This window comes from Sus scrofa, chromosome 8 (assembly GCF_054392235.1).
Source record: "Sus scrofa isolate SSC_HxYL_T2T_F1_AM1 chromosome 8, Sscrofa_HxYL_maternal_Yorkshire_Landrace_v2.0, whole genome shotgun sequence".
Taxonomy (NCBI): domain Eukaryota; kingdom Metazoa; phylum Chordata; class Mammalia; order Artiodactyla; family Suidae; genus Sus; species Sus scrofa.
In genome coordinates, this window is record NC_139390.1 from 94,307,674 (window position 1) to 94,329,715 (window position 22,042).

Below are 22,042 nucleotides of genomic sequence, written 5' to 3' on the forward strand. Positions count from 1 at the left end.
AAAAGATTATAGGTGGCTCAGAAGTACTTTTTAATAGAAAGTGATGGTTCTCTTTTTCTTGGTTTCTTTACATCATGTGAGTGAATTTGTAAGGTTGTTATGTAATGGTGAGGTTAATTTCTTTTAGCCAATCATTGTGCCAAATTTGAACTAGAGGCCATGTCTGTATGTTGACTAGAACTGTGATATAGTTTATTTAATAATCTAGGTTCATTTCTTAAATAGGAAATGAGTTTATAGGAGAAATGAATATCTATAGGAAAAAAAATGAGTGTTACTTTCTTAGTATTTATGCAAAAGTATTGTGTACATGTGGTCTGGAAGATTTTCAATTAAAAATATTCTACCTTCTTATTCTCAAGTATGTATTTTTTCATCTTTTTTTGAGAAATTGAAAATCGAGAAAGTGGAGAATTTGGGAATTAAGAAATACGGTAACCAGAGGTAGTGCTCTACTTTAACGCAGTTATTGAATGGAAAGGAGAAATTTTTTCTGGAACACGGATAGAGCAAATGTTCACAGACAATAAATACGTCTAGTTTGTCAAAGTTCATTATGAAATTTGAACTTGAAAATCTTATTTTTCATATACTATAAATTGGACTATCTAGTATCAATCTTGAAAAGTTCATCAGTTTGAAAAAATTAGGCTGTGAAAAGATGAAGCATGTGTTTAAATAAAACTGTAGGAGTGGCATTAATTTTTTTTTAATTTATTTGAAAATGTGTTTAAGAAATTGCTTTTCAGAATTCATTGCAGCAGTAGTATCAAAATCATATGAAAGTTGGAGTTCCCGTCGTGGCGCAGTGGTTAATGAATCCAACCAGGAGCCATGAGGTTGCCAGTTCGATCCCTGGCCTTGCTCAGTGGGTTAAGGATCTGGCGTTGCCGTGAGCTGTGGTGTAGGTAGCAGACGGAGCTCGGATCCCATGTTGCTGTGGCTCTGACATAGGCCAGTGGCTGTAGGTCCGATTGGACCCCAGTCTGGGAACCTCCATATGCCACGGGAAGCGGCCCTAGAAAAGGCAAAAAGACCAAAGGAAAAAAAAAAATCATATGAAAATTGAGTTAAAGAATAATATCAGTGTGTAAATAGTCATTTGGGGTAATTCAACATCGGACAGTTTTCCTTTAGAGACAAATTTTGTAGGTGGAGAGGGGCAGACAGAAGATAAGTTTTTGATAATTATTTAAACTACTTGTGTTATCTATAGTATAAATGTTCAAAGCGATGCAAAGGAATATTTATGGAAAGCTTAAAAACTCCTTCATGTGTGAGTGGATAAAATTCTCTTGTACTTGTGGAAATGAAATCTTTTCATCTTACTTTTTCGTCTAAACACTGATATTTATGTTTAGAAGCTGAAACTTACAGAAATAGGATAGAATTTGGTGTTATTGATTATATTTGATAGTAAGTTATAGCTGCATGTCTTAAAAACTAAAATCTCTGATATGGGGGATTCTGGGAGTCCTCCAGACTCTTTGAGGGGGGTCTGTGAAATCAGAATTGTTTTCATAATAACACTAAGACATTATTTGCCTCTTGGCTTTCATAAGTGTTCAAGAGGCATTTTCTAGATGCCTTGATACAACGTAGAATGAAGAAGCAAGTGCGAGAATCCAGTTGTTTCCCACCATGTATTAAAAAGGTTTGCAAAAATGTAAAATAAAGCTACTCTCTAAATTTTTCTTTGTTTTAGAAAATTTATTTCTCATAAAAATAATAAAGTTTTCTTAGTTTTAACTTCGAATAGGAGATAAGTATCTAAAAATAGGACTTATATAAGAAAAAAACTCTGCGATCCTCAGTAATTTGAGTGTAAAAGGATCCTTTGATCAAAAAAGTTTGAGAATAGCTGAATTACAGTTTTATTTAGCCTACATGTGGTGATTGAATATTTGGAAATGTGGCTTGATAAGCTGAATTTTTAATTTTTAAAAATTTTTTAAATTTTTAAAAATTTTAAGTGATTTAAACATAAAAACTAGCAGTGAAGAATTTCTTTGTATTGATTACATGTTGAAAGATTTTGGATATACTGGGTTAAATGAAAGGTGTTACTTTCACCTGCTTTTTTTAATGTGGCTTCTGGACGTTTAAAAATTACACATGGCTCTTGTTATAGAGTGGTATTCTAGAAAATAATTTTTTTCCCTTTTTAACCTTATAATATGGCTGTATTGGTTAGAAAGTCAAAGGGGATCAGGTAAAGATGGAGCATCCTGGACTTTTACTTTTTCCCCCTTTCCATTGCCTTCATTTGTGTTCTTCAGTCACCTATTACTCTTACAGCCTTAGGGTGTTAGAGGATCAGCTGTGATGTCAGGTGCAGTAGCTGAGTGATTCCCTTGTAATATTAATTCATGGTCTGCGTGTAGAATACCATTATCACCTAATGAAGTGTTTCCTAATTTTTTTCTATTGCTCTCAAATTAAATTGCTATTAATTTTTATTTTTGACTTTTAAGAACATTGTTATGAATTAGATCCATTGCCAGCATTCTCTTCTGCAAAGCTGAGAGGTATGTCTCTTGTCAGACTTAATGACCAAGTTTGGTATTTAGTAACAGCTGTTGAGTGAGTCTGGAATAGTCTCCTGTGCAAACACCAGTTGATTAGAAAGCTAGAAATGGAATGAGAGTAACCAATAGTAAAGAAACACAAAAGCAAATTTAATTTTTGACACTGATTAAAATTAAAATAATTTTGAAATTGCTGTGATATATTTATTTCTTCAAGAAGTATTGACCAGTAATGCCCACTAGTAGTGATAAGTAAAGATGATACCCATCAGATTACTTTTAGCTTCATTGTTTTTGTTTTTAAGATGAGTTGTTTTATTTCTTTAACTCTCCCATATATTTCATACACAGGCCTAGAAAGACAACAGTAAATCAAGTTTAAGTAAGAGATGAGGAATTTTCAGCCTTCACTTATAAGTTGGCTTACTTTGATTGCACAGCACTGTTAAATTCATATTTACCTTTGAGAATTGTACAAAATTTTAGTTTAAATTGTATTTGAATTACTGACTGAAACAAAATAGTATTGAAAAGTTTTCAAAAATTATGGAAACTTGAATAGGAGAAATAATTTCTTAAATTTCTGTTACCAAAAACTGCTTGTATGTCAACAAAAGAAGAGATAGTATTCACTTTGAACACAGTGAGTGAAGTGATTTTGGAAAGTCAAATTATTTTGCATCATTATTTTGTTTTGAAATATCTTACTTCCATTTATGTCTTTGATACTCTCTGAACCATTAATATAAGTTTCATGAGGCCACAGATCTATTCACACTTGTATCTCAGGTTTATAGCACAGAGTCTGGCACTTGTTAAATCCTCAATAACTGTTTGTTTACTGTCCATATAGTATTAGATCTTATTGATAATTCATAGGGAATTTATGCATTTGATATTCTTATCCTAAATTTAAAGTATAAGTGACTAAATATTTTAAAATTTGTATATATTAGTTTTACTCTGTAAATATAAAATATTTTAGGGATATAATATTTTGAGTTTGAGGGAAAGGCGATGTTTAGGTCAGAAATATAAGCAAGAAAATTTTCACTGACATAACTAACATGAAATCATGGTTTTGAAAATAAACCTCAAACCACATAAGAACTCAGGACAGCATAATGTATATAACTGCTGGCAAATTTCATTTTGTTTACAACTTAAAACATTAAAAAATGGTAAAATTCTATTGCTGTATTATTATCAAATACTCAAAGCTCTGATTTTAATATGGTAGAGTTTTTAGGGCGTGTCTTAATACAATTACATAAGGAATTAATTTACCCAGGATTTATTAATAGCACCTAAGACAACAGCTAAATTGCAACACAAGCAGACTTTAAAGAGAATGAAGTTACTAGAATAAACTTTAAAAACCTGAGCATCTACTTCCCAAGGTTCTTTAGTGCACATGAGTATTGTAGGGAGGAACTTTGGGGGTAGGGGGGTAATTATTTTATACTTACTAAGAGTAAGTTTCTGAAAGTTGAGCTAGAAAGACTGAATCCTTTGCTTCAGTGAAGCTGCAGATAAGAGTAAGCAGGGTCACCTAAAGATAGATTTACTTAGAGGTTTGGCTGCCTCTCTGGAACTGTTTAGCTTTGAGCAGATTTCCATAAATGGAAAGAGCAACTGGAGAGACTCGGTACCTTGGTTGAGAGTGTGGATGATGTGCAACAGGTGGTGAAATAGTCACTGGATTTTTTTATAAATGCTCTCCAAATGACTGGTGCTAAGGCCTTAGCTCTTGGTGAATTTTGAGACTAAGTGAAAAAATTTTTTTCAATTAAAAGTTTACTGGAAACAGTTTTAAAAGATTCATATCCTTAGTGTATAGAACTTGTGAATTTGTAGTATGGTTTTATGAAATTTGTATAAATATGTCCTTTTAGTCCCTTTAGAGGACATCTTGAGAAAAATCTATCAAATTAGAAACTTAGATATTCATGTTTAAGAACCTCTTACTAAATAGAATTTTTAATATTTCAAGTCAAGATGTAAAATTAATGTATCATTAGGATAAAGAGTTTGTGATTGAATTGCTGCTTTTCCTATAAAGTCAGTGGGTTGTCCTTAACTTCAGTACATACAAGGAATATTTGTATGTCTATTATATGAAAAGTCTGTGTTAGGAACCATAACTGATATAAAGATGAATTAAGATAACCCTCCCTGATCTCAAGGAGCTTAAATTTTATAGGAGTGATAAGAAATTATCACCGTTTATTAAATTCTTAGCTATGTATGCCGGGCACTGTGAAAGTTAAGTGCACTGCACTTAATTCTTACAACTGTATGAGGTAAGTAATAGTCCTGTTTAGTGAAAGAAGAAACAGAACCTTACAAGAAATTAAATTGCTGGCCTAGGGTAATAGAAATTATGAGTGGTAGAGACAGAGCCCAGGGTGTTAGGCCTAGAAAACCAAACCATTGTGTATGCTTTACTGTTTCATAAGTAATTTAATCAGCAGAGCATAAAGTAAGTGCTAGAAGAAAGTTACAAAAAGAGGTAGAATTAGAAAAGGCTTTATGGAGGAGGAAAAAACAGAAACTCTCTGTTTTTTCCTTCTAAATTTTTTGGGTAAATCCCAGCACAATCCAATGAGATTTTGAAGAAGAAAGCAAGTTATTGTAAAGAATATTCCCAGGTTCTCTGGTGTTAAAGCTAATGTACTCACCCAGAGAGGTCTGTAAGAATTGAACTAATTCATTAAACTAATTTAGATATGTGAGCTTCCGATTCTTAGCAGGGTTACCTCTGATTTTAGTAGCAGTATATCAAAATTAAATTGACCTCAAAGGATTATTAATGTACAACTACCCTCCCCCCCCCCCGTTAGTTTTGGTCTAAAATTGATAGAGGGTGTAAATTTAAAGGGTCTGACTTTGTTTTTCCTTTGGGTAAGATTGAGAAATTTTTCATCAATCTAGTTGCTTTATTGTTTACATTGATTTTATAAAAGTATATAGTTACTAGATTGTTTTGGTTTTTAAATTATGTAAATAATTTACATAGACAAATATGTATCAATGACTTATTCACATGACTTAACTACACTTACTTCTTATACAATAATGTATTTCAGTTTAGTAGTATGTTTGATGCATTTTTATTGAGTAGAACTTACTTTCTTCCCCAGTGGAAGCATCAGTTCATAGCAGTAATGCGCACTGTACAGATAAGACCATTGAAGCTGCTGAAGCCCTGCTTCATATGGAATCTCCTACCTGCTTGAGAGATTCAAGAAGTCCTGGTATGTAAACTGTTCTTTTTTATATTTAAACACATCATATCACTTCATGTATCTAGAATAAAAGGTTGTTTTGTTTTTAAGGGTTGCACCTGGTATGGAAGTTATTACCAGGCTGGGGGTTGAATCAGGGCTGTAGCTGACAACCTACACCCCAGCTCCTAGTAAATCCGGATCCCAGGCCAGGAATCAAACCCACGTCCTCATGGATCCTAGTTGGCTTTGTCACTGCTGAGCCATAGCAGGCAGGAACTCCCGGATTTTTTTTTCTTTTTTTTTTTTTTTTGCTACAAGGGGATTGTTAGTGTTCTCAAAGTCTATTATACATAAATACCTGTGTTAGTAATAATTGATCTTTATTTGTCAAATTCCCAAATCTTAAATACTTTAAATAGGAGTTCCCGTCGTGGCGCAGTGGTTAACGAATCCGACTAGGAACCATGAGGTTGCGGGTTCGGTCCCTGCCCTTGCTCAGTGGGTTGACGATCTGGCACTGCCGTGAGCTGTGGTATAGGTTGCAGACGCGGCTCGGATCCCGCGTTGCTGTGGCTCTGGCATAGGCTGGTGGCTACAGCTCCGATTGGACCCCTAGCCTGGGAACCTCCATATGCTGCAGGAGCGGCCCAAGAAATAGCAACAACAACAAAAAAAGACAAAAGACAAAAAAAAAAAAAAAAAAAAAAAAAAACTTTAAATACTCTTTAAGAATAAATGATATAGAACATGCCCACTATAGACACATTTTTATTAAATTGTTCTTTATACTATCATGTCTTATTTCCTTAACTCTGGGTAAATTATAAACCTTAAGAGAATAGCAGATGGGGGCAGTCACCACCTATGACCACTTCAAATCCTTTACAGTAAATACTAAGATTTAGAGTAAATACTAAAGTCAGCCATACTTTTGTTTTGGCCATAGCTGAAGCATATTGAAGTTCCTGGGCCAGAGATCAAATCTGAGCCTCAGCTGCAACCTATGGCACAGCTATAGCAATGCCAGATCCTTAACCCACTATGCCACAGTGGAAACTCCCATACTTTTGTAGTTACAGTAGAAGTCCCATGTATAATTCAGGGATATGAGAAGAAAATTAGGACATATTGGTCAATGTATTAATCCATGATAATGTGTATTAATTGAAATGTCATATCCCGATTATTCATGCTCATTGAAAGGAAGCCAGAGAAACATCATTGTATGTAACAGAATATTGAAAACCTATATGTGCTGCTTTAGTGACCCAAAATAATCAGGACCATTCTATTAGATAAAATTTTAAATGATTAAGGATAATATTCATTGGGCCGTAATGAGCAGGTTTTCTTTCCATATTTTTTTCTTTGTTTTTAGGGCTCCACCTGCAGCATATGAGTTCTTGGGCTAGGGGTCGCATGGGAGCTGTAGCCACTGGCCTATATCACAACCATGGGAACGCCAGATATGAGCCACATCTGTGACCTACCTCAGCTTACGGCAATGCCGGATCCTTAACCCACTGAGCCAGGTCAGGGATGGAACACGCATCCTCATGGATACTAGTTGGGTTCTTAACCTGCTGAACCACAACGGGAACTCCTCTTTCCATATGTTAAAATGAAGTCTCAGTGCTTACTTTTCTCTGAATACACATTTTTTTTTTTTTTTTTTTTGTCTTTTTGCTATTTCTTTGGGCCGCTCCTGCGGCATATGGAGGTTCCCAGGCTAGGGGCCCAATCGGAGCTGTAGCCGCCAGCCTACGCCAGAGCCACAGCAACGTGGGATCCCAGCCGCGTCTGCAACCTACACCACAGCTCACGGCAACGCCGGATCGTTAACCCACTGAGCAAGGGCAGGGACCGAACCCTCAACCTCATGGTTCCTAGTCGGATTCGTTAACCACTGTGCCACGACAGGAACTCCCCACATGTATTATTTTAATGCTACACCAGGTGCATGTTTTACCTAGTTAGAGGATAATGAGTTTGTGGAAGGAAAGTAATCATTAACCATTATTATACTATTATTTTATTTTCTGATGTTTTCCCAATTGTCGAAGTAATTCAAAGTCTTCTACAATGAGCTTGAAAGTATCTAAACGTATGAAGCATGGGGGTTGACTACTTATGAATCCCCCCTTTACCCAGAGGATTAACATTTCCTTCAAGTCAATTATGTTTGCATTTATTTCCTTACAGTGTTTCAGGTCATATTGTATATTTAGCAAGTTAATTTCAAGTTCTAATCCTGCTTTTATGAATTCTCAATAAACTGACTTTGTGCTCGTTTCAGCAGCACGTATAATCACATAACCTCACTTCTCCTAAATATTGAATTGTCCATATTAAGAAGCATTAATGGGGGTGGGAAACTTTAATTTTTCAACTTTTTTTTATAGTGGAAGTGTTTGTCCCTCCTTGTGTATCAACTCCAGAATTTATCCATGCTGCTATGAGGCCAGATGTCATTACAGAAACTGTAGTGGAGGTGTCAACTGAAGAGTCTGAACCAATGGATACCTCTCCTATCCCTACATCACCGGATAGTCATGAACCAATGAAAAAGAAAAAAGGTAGTGTATTTACAAATTTCTGGAAAATTGGGTGAAATTTTTTTTAGTATCTTTTTCTCTACTCAAGGAACGTAGGAAATATAAGCTGTAGATTAATGATTGATGTTATCTTAACTAGATATTCTCAAAGAATTAAAAAATTGAGATTTTAATTTTGTTTTTTAACATGTGCATACTGTTTAAAGGAGTTAGTATTTGAGCACTAAAGTGATTGCTTGAAAATGAGATTATAATAGGTGCTCAATATACAGAAGGAAGATCAGAGATTCACTGCACATTGTTCTACTTTCTGATGTTTCAGGTACTTGATTACTTTTTATCTTCCTACTCTTTTGTGGGAATTAAAATAAAAAGCCTCATATTTGTCCCCGCACCTTCTGCCTTAAAACACCAAGATTGCCAGAAGGGACTTCTATAGGGCATGTATTCACCATTGGGTAAAGAGCATTTTCACTTACTGTTTGCCTCCTGCTGAAACTTGTGCTCTCCCGATCCCAGTGGGTGAGGCATAAGACTCCAGCCCATCTCCAGCAGCCTGAGGAGATGGGCAACAAGTGGGTTCTTTTTCTATTTGAATCAAATCGGCAAAACTTGAAAGAAATGTAATTCTGTATAAATGGGTACTCATCTAATTCTGCTTCCTTCACACTTTAGAGTATGGGGGGGAATAAGGGAAAGTTCTTGTTGAAAATTATGATAATTATTCTTCATTTATTATATGGCAGTGTTTCAAATTGCTGTGATGTTTATAGGTCTGTGCTCATTGCTGTAAGGGATACAATGAAGACAGAATGCCTTCTTCCCTCTTAGAGTATAGATAATATGTATTTGAGGAAGACATAAATGAGAGAAATTACAGGTTTTTTTTTTTTTTTTTTCAGGGCTGCACCCGAAGCATATGGAAATTCCCAGGCTTTAGGGGTCGAATCGGAGCTGCAGCTGCCAGCCTACTCCACAGCTCACAGCAACATTGGATCCTAAACCCATGGGTGAGGTCAGGTATTGAACCTGCATCCTCATGGATACTAGCCAGGTTCCTAACTGGCTGAGCCACAACTCCATGAATGAGATAATTTAGAAGGAAGAATTGCTTCCTGCTGTAAATGTTTAAAAACAAAAGGCACGCATATAAATAGCCCTGTTTATAAGACTCACAGACTTAGAGAACAAACAGTGGTTGCCAGGGAGGAGGAGTTTGAGGGAGGAATGGAGTGGGAGGTTGGGGTTAGCAGATGTAAGCTACAATAAATACATGGAGAGGATAATCAACAAGATTTTACTGTATAGCACAGAGAACTACATTCAATGTATTTATGATAAACCATAATAGAAAAGAATATTTTTTAAATGTGTGTATATATGTATAACTGAATCACTTTGCTGTATAGCAGAAATTAACACAACATTGTAAATCAACAGTATTGCAGTATGGAGTCCCCATCGTGGCTCAGTGGTTAACGAATCCGACTAGAAACCATGAGGTTGCAGGTTTGATCCCTGGCCTCTCTCAGTGGGTTAAGGATCTGGCGTTGCTGTGAGCTGTGGTGTAGGTCAGCAGCTACAGCTCTGCTTAGACCCCTAGCCTGGAAACCTCCATATGCCACACATGCGGCCTTAGAAAAGACAAAAACAAAAAACTGCAATGTAATAAATAAATAGCCTTGTTTAACCACTGCCCACTATAGCCTTTGGATGGTTGTATCTTATGGGGGCTATTATAAAATACTTTAGAAATTTTTAGATTTAAAGAAAGAAGGAAAAGACTATGAAAGGTTATCATTTGGGGAACAAAGACCTGTAGATAAACAGGTTGATCTGCCTATGTGGTGGTATGATATAAACCAGGAAATAATTTGCCAATGTAATACTAATCTTGTATTTGGAAATAGTTGGTCTTAATGACCATTTAAAAATTCAGGATTTCCCGTCATGGCTTAGCGGGTTATGAACCCGACTAGTATCTGAGAGGATATAGGTTTAATACCTGGCCTTACTCAGGGGATTAAGGATCCGGCATTGCTATGAGCTGTGGTGTAGGTTGCAGGCACAGCTCGGATCCCCCATTGCTTGTGGCTGTGTGCAGCTGCAGTTGGACCCCTAGCTGGGAACTTTCATATGCTGTGAGTGTGGCCCTAAAAAGCAAAAAAAATTACATATAACACCATTAATTATTCATTGGTGGTTAAGTATATTGGGGACATACAAAGTTAGATAGGTTATTTTTTAATAGTATAGTCTTTTTTTTTTTGGTCTTTTTAGGGCCACACCTACAGCATATGGAGGTTCCCAGGCTAGGGGTAGAATCAGAGCTGTAGCTGCCAGCCTACGCCACAGCCACAGCAACTCAGGGTCCAAGCCACATCTGTGACCCACATCACAGCTCACAGCAACACCAGATCCTTAACCCACTGAGCGAGGCCAGAGATGGAAGCTGTTCCCTCATGGATAGTAGTAGGGTTCCTTAACCGCTGAGCCATGATAGAAAATCCAAGTCTTTTAATTTCCACAGCTTTTAATATGTACTAATGTGCATTGTGAATCTCTAGGAGAAGATAGCAGGCAGTGTTCTAAAAGTTAATTTGATTGTAGAAACCTTTTTCCTACTGATGAATAACTTATTTCTTAAGGAATATGATTTGGGAAATGCTGCTTTATGAGAAAATAAGCCTTTGGGGGCTAACCTTTCTGTTAAGGAATTTGGGCTTTTGTGCTTGAATTTAGGAGACAGTAAAGATATTTTATTACTGACTGGTTCATAGATATAAATATTAGTTAAATTGAGAAATTAAGCTGTTTTAACAAGGAGACCAGTGAACTTTGTTTTAATCATGTTTTTATGATAGAACATGATAGAAGGTAATATGAGAAAAAGAATGTGTGTGTGTTTGTGTATGTAAACTGGGTCAGTTTGGTGCACACCAAAAATTTGCAGAACATTGTAAGTCAACTATAGTTTCAATTTTTTTTTTTTTTTTTGCCAAGGTATACTTCTTTTTTATTTTTGCCTTTTTTTTTAGGGCCGCACCTTGACATATGGGAGTTCCCAGGCTAGGGATCAAATTGGAGCTGCAGCTGCTGGCCTACACCACAGCCATATAGCAATGCTGGATCCTTAACCCACTGAGTGGGGCTAGGGATTGAACCTGCATCCTCATGGATACTAGCGGGGGTTCATAACCTGCTGAGCCATAATGGGAACTCACAAAGCATACTTCTTACTGATTAGAATGACCATAATGAAATCGTGGAATATAATATCTATGCTTTAATATAAATTAAGGCACTTTAATTTAGCTCTAGATAATCCTTGCTAATGAAGATTAGACATCAGAAATTCCAAATCTATGACAGTCGCCAAATCAGTAATACTATATTTAATCTAAAGATTTGAAATACTTTCTCTGGCGCAGCACAGTGGGTTAAGGATCTGGTGTTGCTGCAGCTGCGGCTTAGGTCGCAAATGCAGCTCGAATCTGATCCCTGGCCCAGGAACTCCATATGCCAAGGAGGCAGCCAAAAAAGAAAAAAAAAAAAAAGAAATACTTAAGTATTTGCAGTCTCTTGGGGCTTCCCCTCACCTGCCAACATTCATCCATCAGTGCTAAGGATCGAATGCAATGCATTTCAGATGTAAGCCTTCTGTACTGTAGAGAAGTACAGTTCTTGCTTTTCTGTTCATTGTGGATGCCAGTCTGAGAGAGCTTTAGAGCAGAAGTGAGAAGAAACACAAGGAAGGGCACAACATTTATTAGATGTATGAGGTAATTACTTGGAAGATGTTTCTATCTTTATTATATTCCTGCACATTGAAGTGGGGAAATTTATGCTTAAATCCTGGTGAATTGATTGGCTCAGAGTAGTAGAGACTGTTTAAAATAATATTTTTTACTTTTCCTCATTTGAGCTCAAAGGGCCTCGCAGATTATCAGATCCAGTGCAATAGGTAGGTAAAGCTTTTTCTAACAGTTCCGTAGAACAGAAAACAAACGTCTATACTAGAATTTGTTTCCATTGCTACACTTTTGGAAGAGGTTAGCAAATTGAAACTCTGAGCATGTAAATAAATAATAGGTTAGTAGTACCTGACTTGCCATATACATTGAGATTACTATCAACTAACTTGCCTTATACATTGAGATTACTATCAACTAATCTAAACTTGCAGAAGTGCTTATAGTGCTTCTTTTAAAAGCAATTTTTATATAGAGATATTAATTCATAATTAGTGTCTAGTTTCATGAACAATGTGTTAGCAAAGAGCCTGCTATCATGCTTCTGTTATTTCTCCTGTTTTCAATGTATGGTTTCAATGATTTATTTTTTAGTTGGCCGTAAACCAAAGACCCAGCAGTCGCCGATTTCCAATGGGTCTCCTGAGTTAGGTATAAAGAAGAAACCAAGAGAAGGAAAAGGTAATTTGGGGAGGGCTATTTTGGAGGTGAAATTTTGTTTTTCAGTCACTTGTAGGAAGATTATTTCTAGTATATGCACATGTGAGATGACTGTCTTTTGTGGTACTCTTAATCAGGGCTGTATCAGCACCATGTAGGGAGCCTTTTCAACTATCTATGCCTGGTCCCTACCCCACTAAGATTCTATGTTCAGGAGGTGGGCAGGCGTTTGAATTTGGGAAAGGTTCTAAGTGCAGTCTGATGCACACCTGTATTAAGAGCCATTGTTTTGGAGGATGTGTGTATGTATAATAGCACTCATCCTCACATGGAGTCACTTAGCACTAAAAAAGGTTTATAAAAGTAAAAACCTGGGAGTTCCTGCAGAGGCACAGTGGATTATGGATCCAGCATTGCCGCAGCTGAGGCATAGGTTGCAGCTGTGGCTCAGATTCTTCCCTGACCCATGACTTCCATATACTGTGGGTGCGGCCGAAAAATAAAAGGACTTTTTTTTAGGGCCACACCCAAGGCATATGGAGGTTCCCAGGCTAGGAATCAAATTGGAGCTGTGACCACTGGCCTACGTGACAGCCACAGCAATGCTAGATCCGAGCCATGTCTATGACCTACACCACAGCTCATGGCAATGCTGGATCCTTAACCCACTGAGCGAGGCCAGGGATCGAACTTGCATCCTCAAGGATACTAGTCAGATTTGTTTCTGGTAAGCCACGATGGGAATTCCCAAAATAAGGTATTTCTGACAGAATTTCTTTTTTTTTTTTTTTTGTCTTTTTGTTTTTTCTAGGGCCACTCCCACGGCACATGGAGGTTCCCAGGCTAGGGGTCTAATCGGAGCTGTAGCCACCAGCCTGTGCCAGAGCCACAGCAACTCGGGATCTGAGCTGCGTCTGTGACCTACACCATAGCTCGTGGCAATGCCAGATCCTTAGCCCACTGAGCAGGCTAGGGATCGAACCCGCCACCTCATGGTTCTTAGTCAGATTCATTAACCACTGAGCCATGACGGGAACTCCATAATTTCTTAACTGATAGAAGCAATGCAGTGATTCAGTACAAGGTGAATTTAATTTTCCAACCAACAAATTTCAGTCTCGTCTGTAAGGATGTCAGAACAAAAGTTTATATTTGCTTTAGAATTTGTACATTCTCATTAAAAAATAAAAGCCTCTTACATTCTCTGCTCTCTTAATTTGTTGGATAAATTGATTTCAAGTTTTCACAAGGGTTTTAGATGTGTTCTAATAATCTGATAACTAAAATTTCTTGCTTCCATGAAGTTTTTAGTAGTTGGATACATTTTAGATTAATATATTCAAGTTTATTCCATCTTTAGCAGGTAGTCTGGTATATCTCATTTTAAATAATTAAAGCAAAAATGAAGTCTCTAGTTAAAAATTAAGTCTAGAAGCCTACCAAGAAATTTAGTTAGAAAAAATCGAGTTATAGTAAACTCATATTCAGGAACTATTTATTCAATTTGGGACAGACTTAGGATACTTTTGTTTTCTTGTCCATCTTTGGTTGTTTTACATTTATACTATCTTGGGTTTTATCTTTCAATTTACATTGAAAACTTTAAGGCTTACATAATAGTAGTAAATATTAGAAAGTTAAACTGTAATAGACAGTTATTCCTGTTCTTATTTTTTTTTATTTTTTGCTATTTATATCTTGCTTTTTAGGGCCACATCTGTGGTATATGGAAGTTCCCAGGCTAGAAATCTAATCAGAGCTGTAGCCTCTGGCCTACACCACAGCCACAGCAACACAGATCCGAGCAGTGTCTCTGACCCTACACCGCAGCTCATGGCAACACCTGATCCTTAAACCACTGAGCAAGGCCAGGTATTGGACCTTCGTCCTCATGGATACTAGTCAGATTCATAACCCATTGATCCACAATAGGAACTACCTATTCCTGTTTTAAAAATTATTTCCATCATCAGTGTCTCCTATATTCAAAGACCTTATGTTTAACACTGGAAAAAAATTTCGTGATAACCTAAACCAATGAAAATGAATCACCTTTCATTAAAATTTCTGTTTAGTGTTATTAAACTTGATGCAACATGTTGTAATATGAAGATTAAAGTTTTTACTGACACATCTGCATTACAAATCCAGCCAGTGTTTCCTCTTCTGTAGAATTACTATGATAATGTCAGCATAGATTTAGTGAACTACCTTATCTGATAAAGAAGACTTCTCTTTCTAAATTCTTTTTTCCTTAAAACCCGAAATAGAATTGTTCATTTTAACCTGGGGATGGGAACTAGGGTGAAGCACTTAAAGATAACCTGAGGATGTTGATGCATCTAATTAATTCAACAGATACAAAAACATTCAATCTCAACTGTGTTCCTTGTGCATATTGTGCAAAAACTTCGTGCAGAATTAATAAAAATGCCCCAGCTACACATTCTGATTTAGTTGAGAGTGATGGAGTTGAAAGATATGTGAGTGTTTGGTGGTGGTGGTGGGGTTTTTTTTGTTCTAATTTTTTTGGCCACACCTTTGGCATGTGGAAGTTACTGGGCCAGGAATGGAACCTGTGCCATACCAGTAACACCAAAGTCCCTAACTGCTAGGCCACTGGGGAACTCCACATGTGGTTTAATAGTAAGAGTTTTTAGTCACAAATGCTGATATAATAGGGTTTCAGAGACAGGAATGTAACACTGTAAAGTTGAAGGTTAATCTTTTCAGGTCAAGAGAGATACACTGGGCTAAACTATGGGTTAATAGATTTATTGAATTTTCAGGGAAATTTAGGATGAAAATGAAATGGTAGAAGAAGAGCATCAGCATTTAGATTGAGTAGCAGGGGCCTGATTTGGAAGTCCCCTCCACACTCAAAGTTCTTCTCATGTAGCCTGTAATTTAGATCTAGGTCTGAGGATAGTAAAGGGTTAGTGACCAGGACCCTGAGGTGACCTGGTGGCTTGGTGGTGGCATATATATCTTAATCATCTTCTCAGGACTCTGTTCTTCCTTCAGTTTAAGAACTTCTGCACCTAGAGGTTCTTAAATGCTGCAGCTCGGGTTTGATCCCTGGCTCCATAGCTTCTGCATGCCATGGGCGTGGCCAAAATGGAAAGAAAAACAGCAGCCTGAAAAGCCTACTCTTCTCATGAACACTGCCCACTCCTCTTCCCCAACCTTTCAAAAATAAAAAGTGATGCTTTTTCTTTTGGGACTAAGTTCCCTATTTTACCTACCCAGATTCCTTCCTTTTCTTTAGTGCAAATCTTAGACATCTTCTAAGACTTAATGATGTCTTGCCAAACAACTTTATCTTCACTCCTAAAATCCTAAACATTACTTTCTGTCATTCACTTGGAATATAATTATGCATGGCCTTGTGATATAGCTTATATTGTTTCATACTTTTTTCTTGTATTCTTATTTACTAGACAACACAGTTTGACACTGTACAAATGATTGCTTGATACAGTCAAGTATTTAATGCTACTCCTAGTATATTTGTGCTTTACCAGTAGTAAATTGATTTTTTTATCCAGCATAAGTAAATATTTACTTTTAATTATGTTGATGAGTTTTTAAACAATGTCTATCATTGTTTTCAAAGGAAACACAACCTATTTGTGGGAGTTTCTTTTAGATCTACTTCAAGATAAAAATACTTGTCCCCGGTATATTAAGTGGACTCAGAGAGAAAAAGGCATATTCAAGCTTGTGGATTCAAAGGCTGTCTCTAAGCTTTGGGGAAAACATAAGAACAAGCCAGATATGAACTATGAAACTATGGGACGAGCTTTGAGGTAAGAACACAAAAGAAAGAGTTTTCAAACAAAACTTACTATCCCTTAATATTGTCTATTAACTCTTTCCAGAGAAGCTCTTAAAATCATTTATTATAACTTTTAATTAGAGGGGATTTTCTAGAGGAGATTCTTGGATTTGGAGGCAGATGGGGAAAGGGGTTTGGTCTGGATGTCTAAAATTTCAACACCAGGAATTCCTGTGGTAGCCCAGAGGGTTCAGAACCTGACTAGTATCCGTGAGGATGTGGGTTCCATTCCTGGCCTCATTCAGTGAGTTAAGAATCCAATGTGGCTGTGAGCTGTGGTGTAGGTCACAGACGAGGCTCAGATCTGGTGTTGATCTGGCTGTGGTTTAGGCCAGCAGCTGCAGCTCCAATTCGACCCCTAGCCTGGGAACCTCCATATGCTGTGGGCCCTAAAAAGAAGGAAGAAATAAATACCATTGGAAAATCCATTTTTTGTGGAAAATGAGCACTTTTAGGAAAATTAGACCCACATAAAATAGTTACTAAATTGTGAATTTGCTCTTTATTTAGTTCCTGCAAATTTGTTATGATGGATTTATCTTTATAAGAAAATTTCTCTTGCCCTGTCAGTTTGAGGCACCCATGTAACTTTGTGATATACATGGCTTCTTCTAATTAAGGGTGTTTGTAAGTAAACATAGTTTATGAGAGATAGTATTCACATATCCCAGATTCTTCTCTATAGGCATGGCTTAGGTACTTTTACCACATAATAGGAGACTGTTTTTATAACATATGTAAATCAGAATGGACTTGTTGCCAATGTCTGTAAAATGTAGTCATCTCTCAGTATCTGAAGGAGATGGTTCCAAGAACCCCTATGGATAGCAAAATATGAAGTGGGGTAGTTTATCTGTAACCCCCATACACTTTTTTTTTTTGGCTTTGGCATGCAGCAGCTTGATGTGGGATCTCAGTTCCCAGACCAGGGTTAGAACCCAGGCCATAGTGGTGAAAATAGTGGGTCCTAACCACTAGACTACCAGGGAATTTCCTCCTATATACTTTATCTCTAGATTGCATATAATACCTAATACAGTGTAAGTACTGTGTAAATAGTTGCCATCACATGATAAATTCATGCTTTGCTATTTGGAACTCTCGTGGAATTTTTTTCCCCTGAATATTTTTGATCCACAGTTGGTTAAATTCATAGATAAGGAGTCCACGGATATGGAGGGCAACTGTGCAGTAATAAATTCTGTATTTAGGTTAAATTACTTTAAGAAAAAGAAAGCTCTTACCTACCTTATAGATCTCAAGGTTATAGACAGGACTTATGGCACCGGGTTCCAATTTCATTTCTACTTCATATTCTTAGCCTTTTGAACAATCTAGGCAGTATGAATTCCTCCTTATCTCTTATTGGTATAAATGAATGTCTTTTTTGCTAGCAACTATTCTGTGTGGAGGTGTTTTGGGAGGAAAATATACTTGATTTATTTATTACTTTTCCCCTTTCAGATATTATTACCAAAGGGGTATTCTTGCAAAGGTTGAAGGACAGAGGCTTGTATACCAGTTCAAGGATATGCCCAAAAACATTGTGGTCATAGATGATGACAAAAGTGAAACCTGTAATGAAGATTTAGCATCAGCTACTGATGAAAAATCATTAGAACGAGTGTCACTATCTGCAGAAAGTCTCTTGAAAGCAGCAACTTCTGTTCGTGGTGGAAAAAACTCATCTCCTCTTAACTGCTCCAGGGCAGAGAAGGGTGTAGCTAGAGTTGTGAACATCACTTCCCCTGGTCATGATTCTTCATGCAGGTCTCCTACCACTACCACCTCTGTACCAGCAACGGCAGCTCCAAGGTAAGTGAGGGAGACCATTAGTTGTGTTTGAAAACCCTTTAATGATAGGTTCCTTTTTAAATATTCTAAGGAGTTCCCACTGTGGCTCAGTGGAAATGAATCTGGCTAGCATCCATGAGGATACAGGTTCGATTCCTGGCCTTGCTCCCCGGCGTTGCCATGAACTGTGGTGTAGGTTGCAGACATGACTCGGATCCTGTGTTGCTGTGACTGTGGTGTAGGCTGGCAGCTGCAGCCCCAATTTTGACCCCTAGCCTAGGAACCTCCATATGCCGCAGGTGTGGCCCTAAAAAGATGGAAAAAAAAAACAAAACCACACATACACATATATATTTACATTCTAAGAACCCTCTTGTCAGGACTTTGAAATCTGTTAATTGTATTACAGTAGATGTCTCAAACATGAATTGATTTTTATGGTTTAATAGATGAAATTTAATATAGGCTTTAGTTTAAATTTTATTTCATAGTATTTCAAACTTCAGGGATTTTCAGTACATCTGTAAAATTGGGGAGTGCTAGTTTTGTACATTTTGGATTTGCATTTATCTTTTTGCTAACGAGATCTGTTTTATAATTTAGCATTAAATATAATCAGCTTTATTTTTTAAATCTACTAGGACAGTTCGTGTGGCAATGCAGGTACCTGTTGTAATGACATCATTGGGTCAGAAAATTTCAACTGTGGCAGTTCAGTCAGTTAATGCAGGTGCACCGTTAATAACCAGCACCAGTCCAACAACAGCAACCTCTCCAAAGGTGGTTATTCAGACAATCCCTACTGTGATGCCTGCCTCTACTGAAAATGGAGACAAAATCACCATGCAGCCTGCCAAAATTATCACCATCCCAGCTACACAACTTGCACAGTGTCAACTGCAGACGAAGTCGAATCTGACTGGGTCAGGAAGCATTAACATTGTCGGAACCCCACTGGCTGTGAGAGCACTTACCCCTGTTTCAATAGCCCACGGTACACCTGTAATGAGACTATCAGTGCCTACTCAGCAGGCATCTGGCCAGACTCCTCCCCGAGTTATCAGTGCCGTCATAAAAGGGCCAGAGGTTAAATCAGAAGCAGTGGCAAAAAAGCAGGAACATGATGTGAAAACTTTGCAGCTGGTACAAGAAGAAAAACCAACAGATGGAAATAAGACAGTGACCCACGTAGTGGTTGTCAGTGCGCCTTCAGCTATTGCCCTTCCTGTAACTATGAAAACAGAAGGACTGGTAACGTGTGAGAAATAAAGCAGCAGCTTGCCCATGGACTTTTGAATGTTAGTGATAGTACTAACTATTGGCAAGGATGTCATCAAGAGAAGTCAAAAGACTTTAAAACATTTTTAATGCATATAAGAAAACAATCAAACTTACTGGAAATAAATTACCTATCCCATGTTTCAGTGGGAGATGAACTACATATTGAGATGCTGACAGAAAACTGCCTCTTACAGTAGGAAACAACTGAACCCGTCAATAAGAAAAAGGATTGAAAGGGACCAAGCAACTCACTACAATATCAAGTTACACTAAGACTTGGAACACTAACATTCTGTAAGAGGCTATATGGTTTTCAGTGGGGCGGGGTTGGGATGGGTGATCTCATTGTTACATATAGCAATTTTTGATGCATTTTATATGCATACCAGCAATTATTACTGTGTTCACACAGAACTCACTTAACTGGTGCTATGTGAAGACTGCTAATATAGGTATTTTAGAATGTGAATTGAAGAATGGATCCAAAAGCTTCAAAAGAGGATAGCAAAAAAGATCTAGTGTGATTTTTTTTTTAATATCATATAGCTTAAGCTGATTTAAAACAAAGGCCTTAGACTAATTTTCGGTTTTCTTTATTGAAATAAGCTAACAGCTTGTTTGTGTAAAGCTTTTTTATTAAAAGAAAAATTTTAAAAATCTTGTACCTAGCACAGTATTGTTATAGAATTTACATGTAACATTTTATATGGTAGTTTAAGTCTGTCAGTTTCTTAATTGTGGACAAATTAACAGTTGGCTCTGGCCTTTTGCTGTAACATGCCTGTGTCATTCACTTAGCCCTGGCAGGCATAGCAGTTTCAGTTCTACTGTCACTTGGAAGTTAAGGCTCAGCATGAATTTTTGTCAGGTAGCTCTAATACCTGGAGTTTTCTTTCTTCCTTCCTTCCTTTTTTTTTTTTTTTTTTTTTTTTTTTTTTTTTTAGTTGAAGTTTAAGAGGGAAAGTACCAGTGTTCAGATTTGAACTATAATAGTTTGTATATTCAACATTTGAAGTATATTCTATTTTGTTGTACTCTTGTTTCAAAGTGTATTCAAGTAGGTTTTCTGAAATATAGAAATGAAATTTATCTTGTGTTTTGGTCTCTGGTGATATTTATAACAATATTCCAAGGTTAGTACGGACACATTGCTTTAGTTAAGGAGTAATAGAAGTCCTTTTTCTCCTTGCCACCCACTGGCATGAAGAAATTCTTCTGTTTTGCTCCATTACATTTATATTTGGCAGATAATCTGCATGTCTGCATTTCCTTACTAATTACTGTCTACCTACCCTAATGAATTTACTGTTTTAATGTTAGCCACACTTAATTTATATTTCAAATCAGACCATTTGTTTCTCAAGCAGACCTTTTGAGGGTGAGGAAGAACAAATAATACCTGCTAACCCTTTTACAAATTAGAAAGTGGAGGGACCAGAGGGATTAAACGGGTTTCCTAGTTTCACACCAAACTAGGTCCTCTGACTCCACATTTTAATGCTCTTTCTACTGCAAAGAGAAGTTGTCTATTTTCACTTCTTCTAGAAATTTAAATAAACTGTTACTGCATATTGGGTGGCTGTTAATTGTGCATTTGGTCAGAGACTACTTAGGTCTATAACAGCTCCCTTTGTAATCTATCTTTTCTGTAAACACACTTGATGATACTTTTAAATAAAAGCTCAAAGGAAAACTCACTTATTATCCCATTTGGGGGTTAATCTCAAATTCTACCTCCTTTAGAACACTTCCTAAATATTTCAGCTTTCCAAAAATGTATCATATGCCTTGGCTCTTAACTGTATGGCCTTTTTTACATGGCAGTCTCATTTGTTGTCATGTCTTTCATAATATTCTTCTAGGCCAATGCCATGACTTATACCCCTCCCCAATGCTGAGCATTTTAAACACTCAGACATTTATTGATTTTGGTTATTTGCTAAGAATCTAAGTCACATGGAAGATAGCTAATGAAACGTATTTTAAATGAGCAATTATTTCTGCCTATGCTACATTACTAATTGGTTCTAATTAGGTTAAGTTCCACCTGTCTACCCAAACATTTTTCTGTCTCTTTCAAAGTAAGTTCACCTAAGGTCTAGATTTAGAAACACACATTGGTGGTATATACTGATCAGAGTGTTTCTTCTAATTGAAATTCTCAGTGGTATGGCTTTTAATCTCAACCCTTCCAAACTGTTGTTATAATTTATATTTGCTTTTTGTGTCCAGTGTATCAAAGAACCACATAACAATGACATGATGGCACTACATCTTCCGGTCTCACCAGGCTTTTGAACATTGATCAGCAGTTGGCCCATTCATTCCCTGGGTGATCTTCCAGCAACAGTTCCAGCCTTCACCCCCCTGCTTACCAGATGGCCAGGATACCTCTTTATAGAGA

The 22,042-nt window shown here is 37.0% G+C and overlaps 1 protein-coding gene across 30 annotated transcripts in view; it reads left to right on the top strand.

Annotated features, from left to right (window-relative positions):
* ELF2 (E74 like ETS transcription factor 2) overlaps positions 1 to 20,727 on the top strand; it is a 104,422-nt gene extending 83,695 nt beyond the window's left edge. For 9 of the 30 annotated variants that reach the window (XM_021101571.2, XM_084972861.1, XM_084972855.1 and 6 more), the window contains 6 exons: positions 5,672 to 5,785; positions 8,161 to 8,334; positions 12,660 to 12,746; positions 16,342 to 16,534; positions 18,028 to 18,378; positions 18,999 to 20,727. In XM_021101571.2, coding sequence (XP_020957230.1) covers positions 5,672 to 5,785; positions 8,161 to 8,334; positions 12,660 to 12,746; positions 16,342 to 16,534; positions 18,028 to 18,378; positions 18,999 to 19,626 — 1,547 coding nt within the window. In that variant the 3' untranslated portion in view covers positions 19,627 to 20,727. Of the gene's footprint in view, positions 1 to 5,671; positions 5,786 to 8,160; positions 8,335 to 12,238; positions 12,278 to 12,659; positions 12,747 to 16,341; positions 16,535 to 18,027; positions 18,379 to 18,998 lie in introns of all 30 variants that reach the window. The other 21 variants (XM_021101562.2, XM_084972852.1, XM_021101561.2 and 18 more) reach the window with 3 other exon arrangements.
* Positions 20,728 to 22,042: the final 1,315 nt, after the last annotated feature.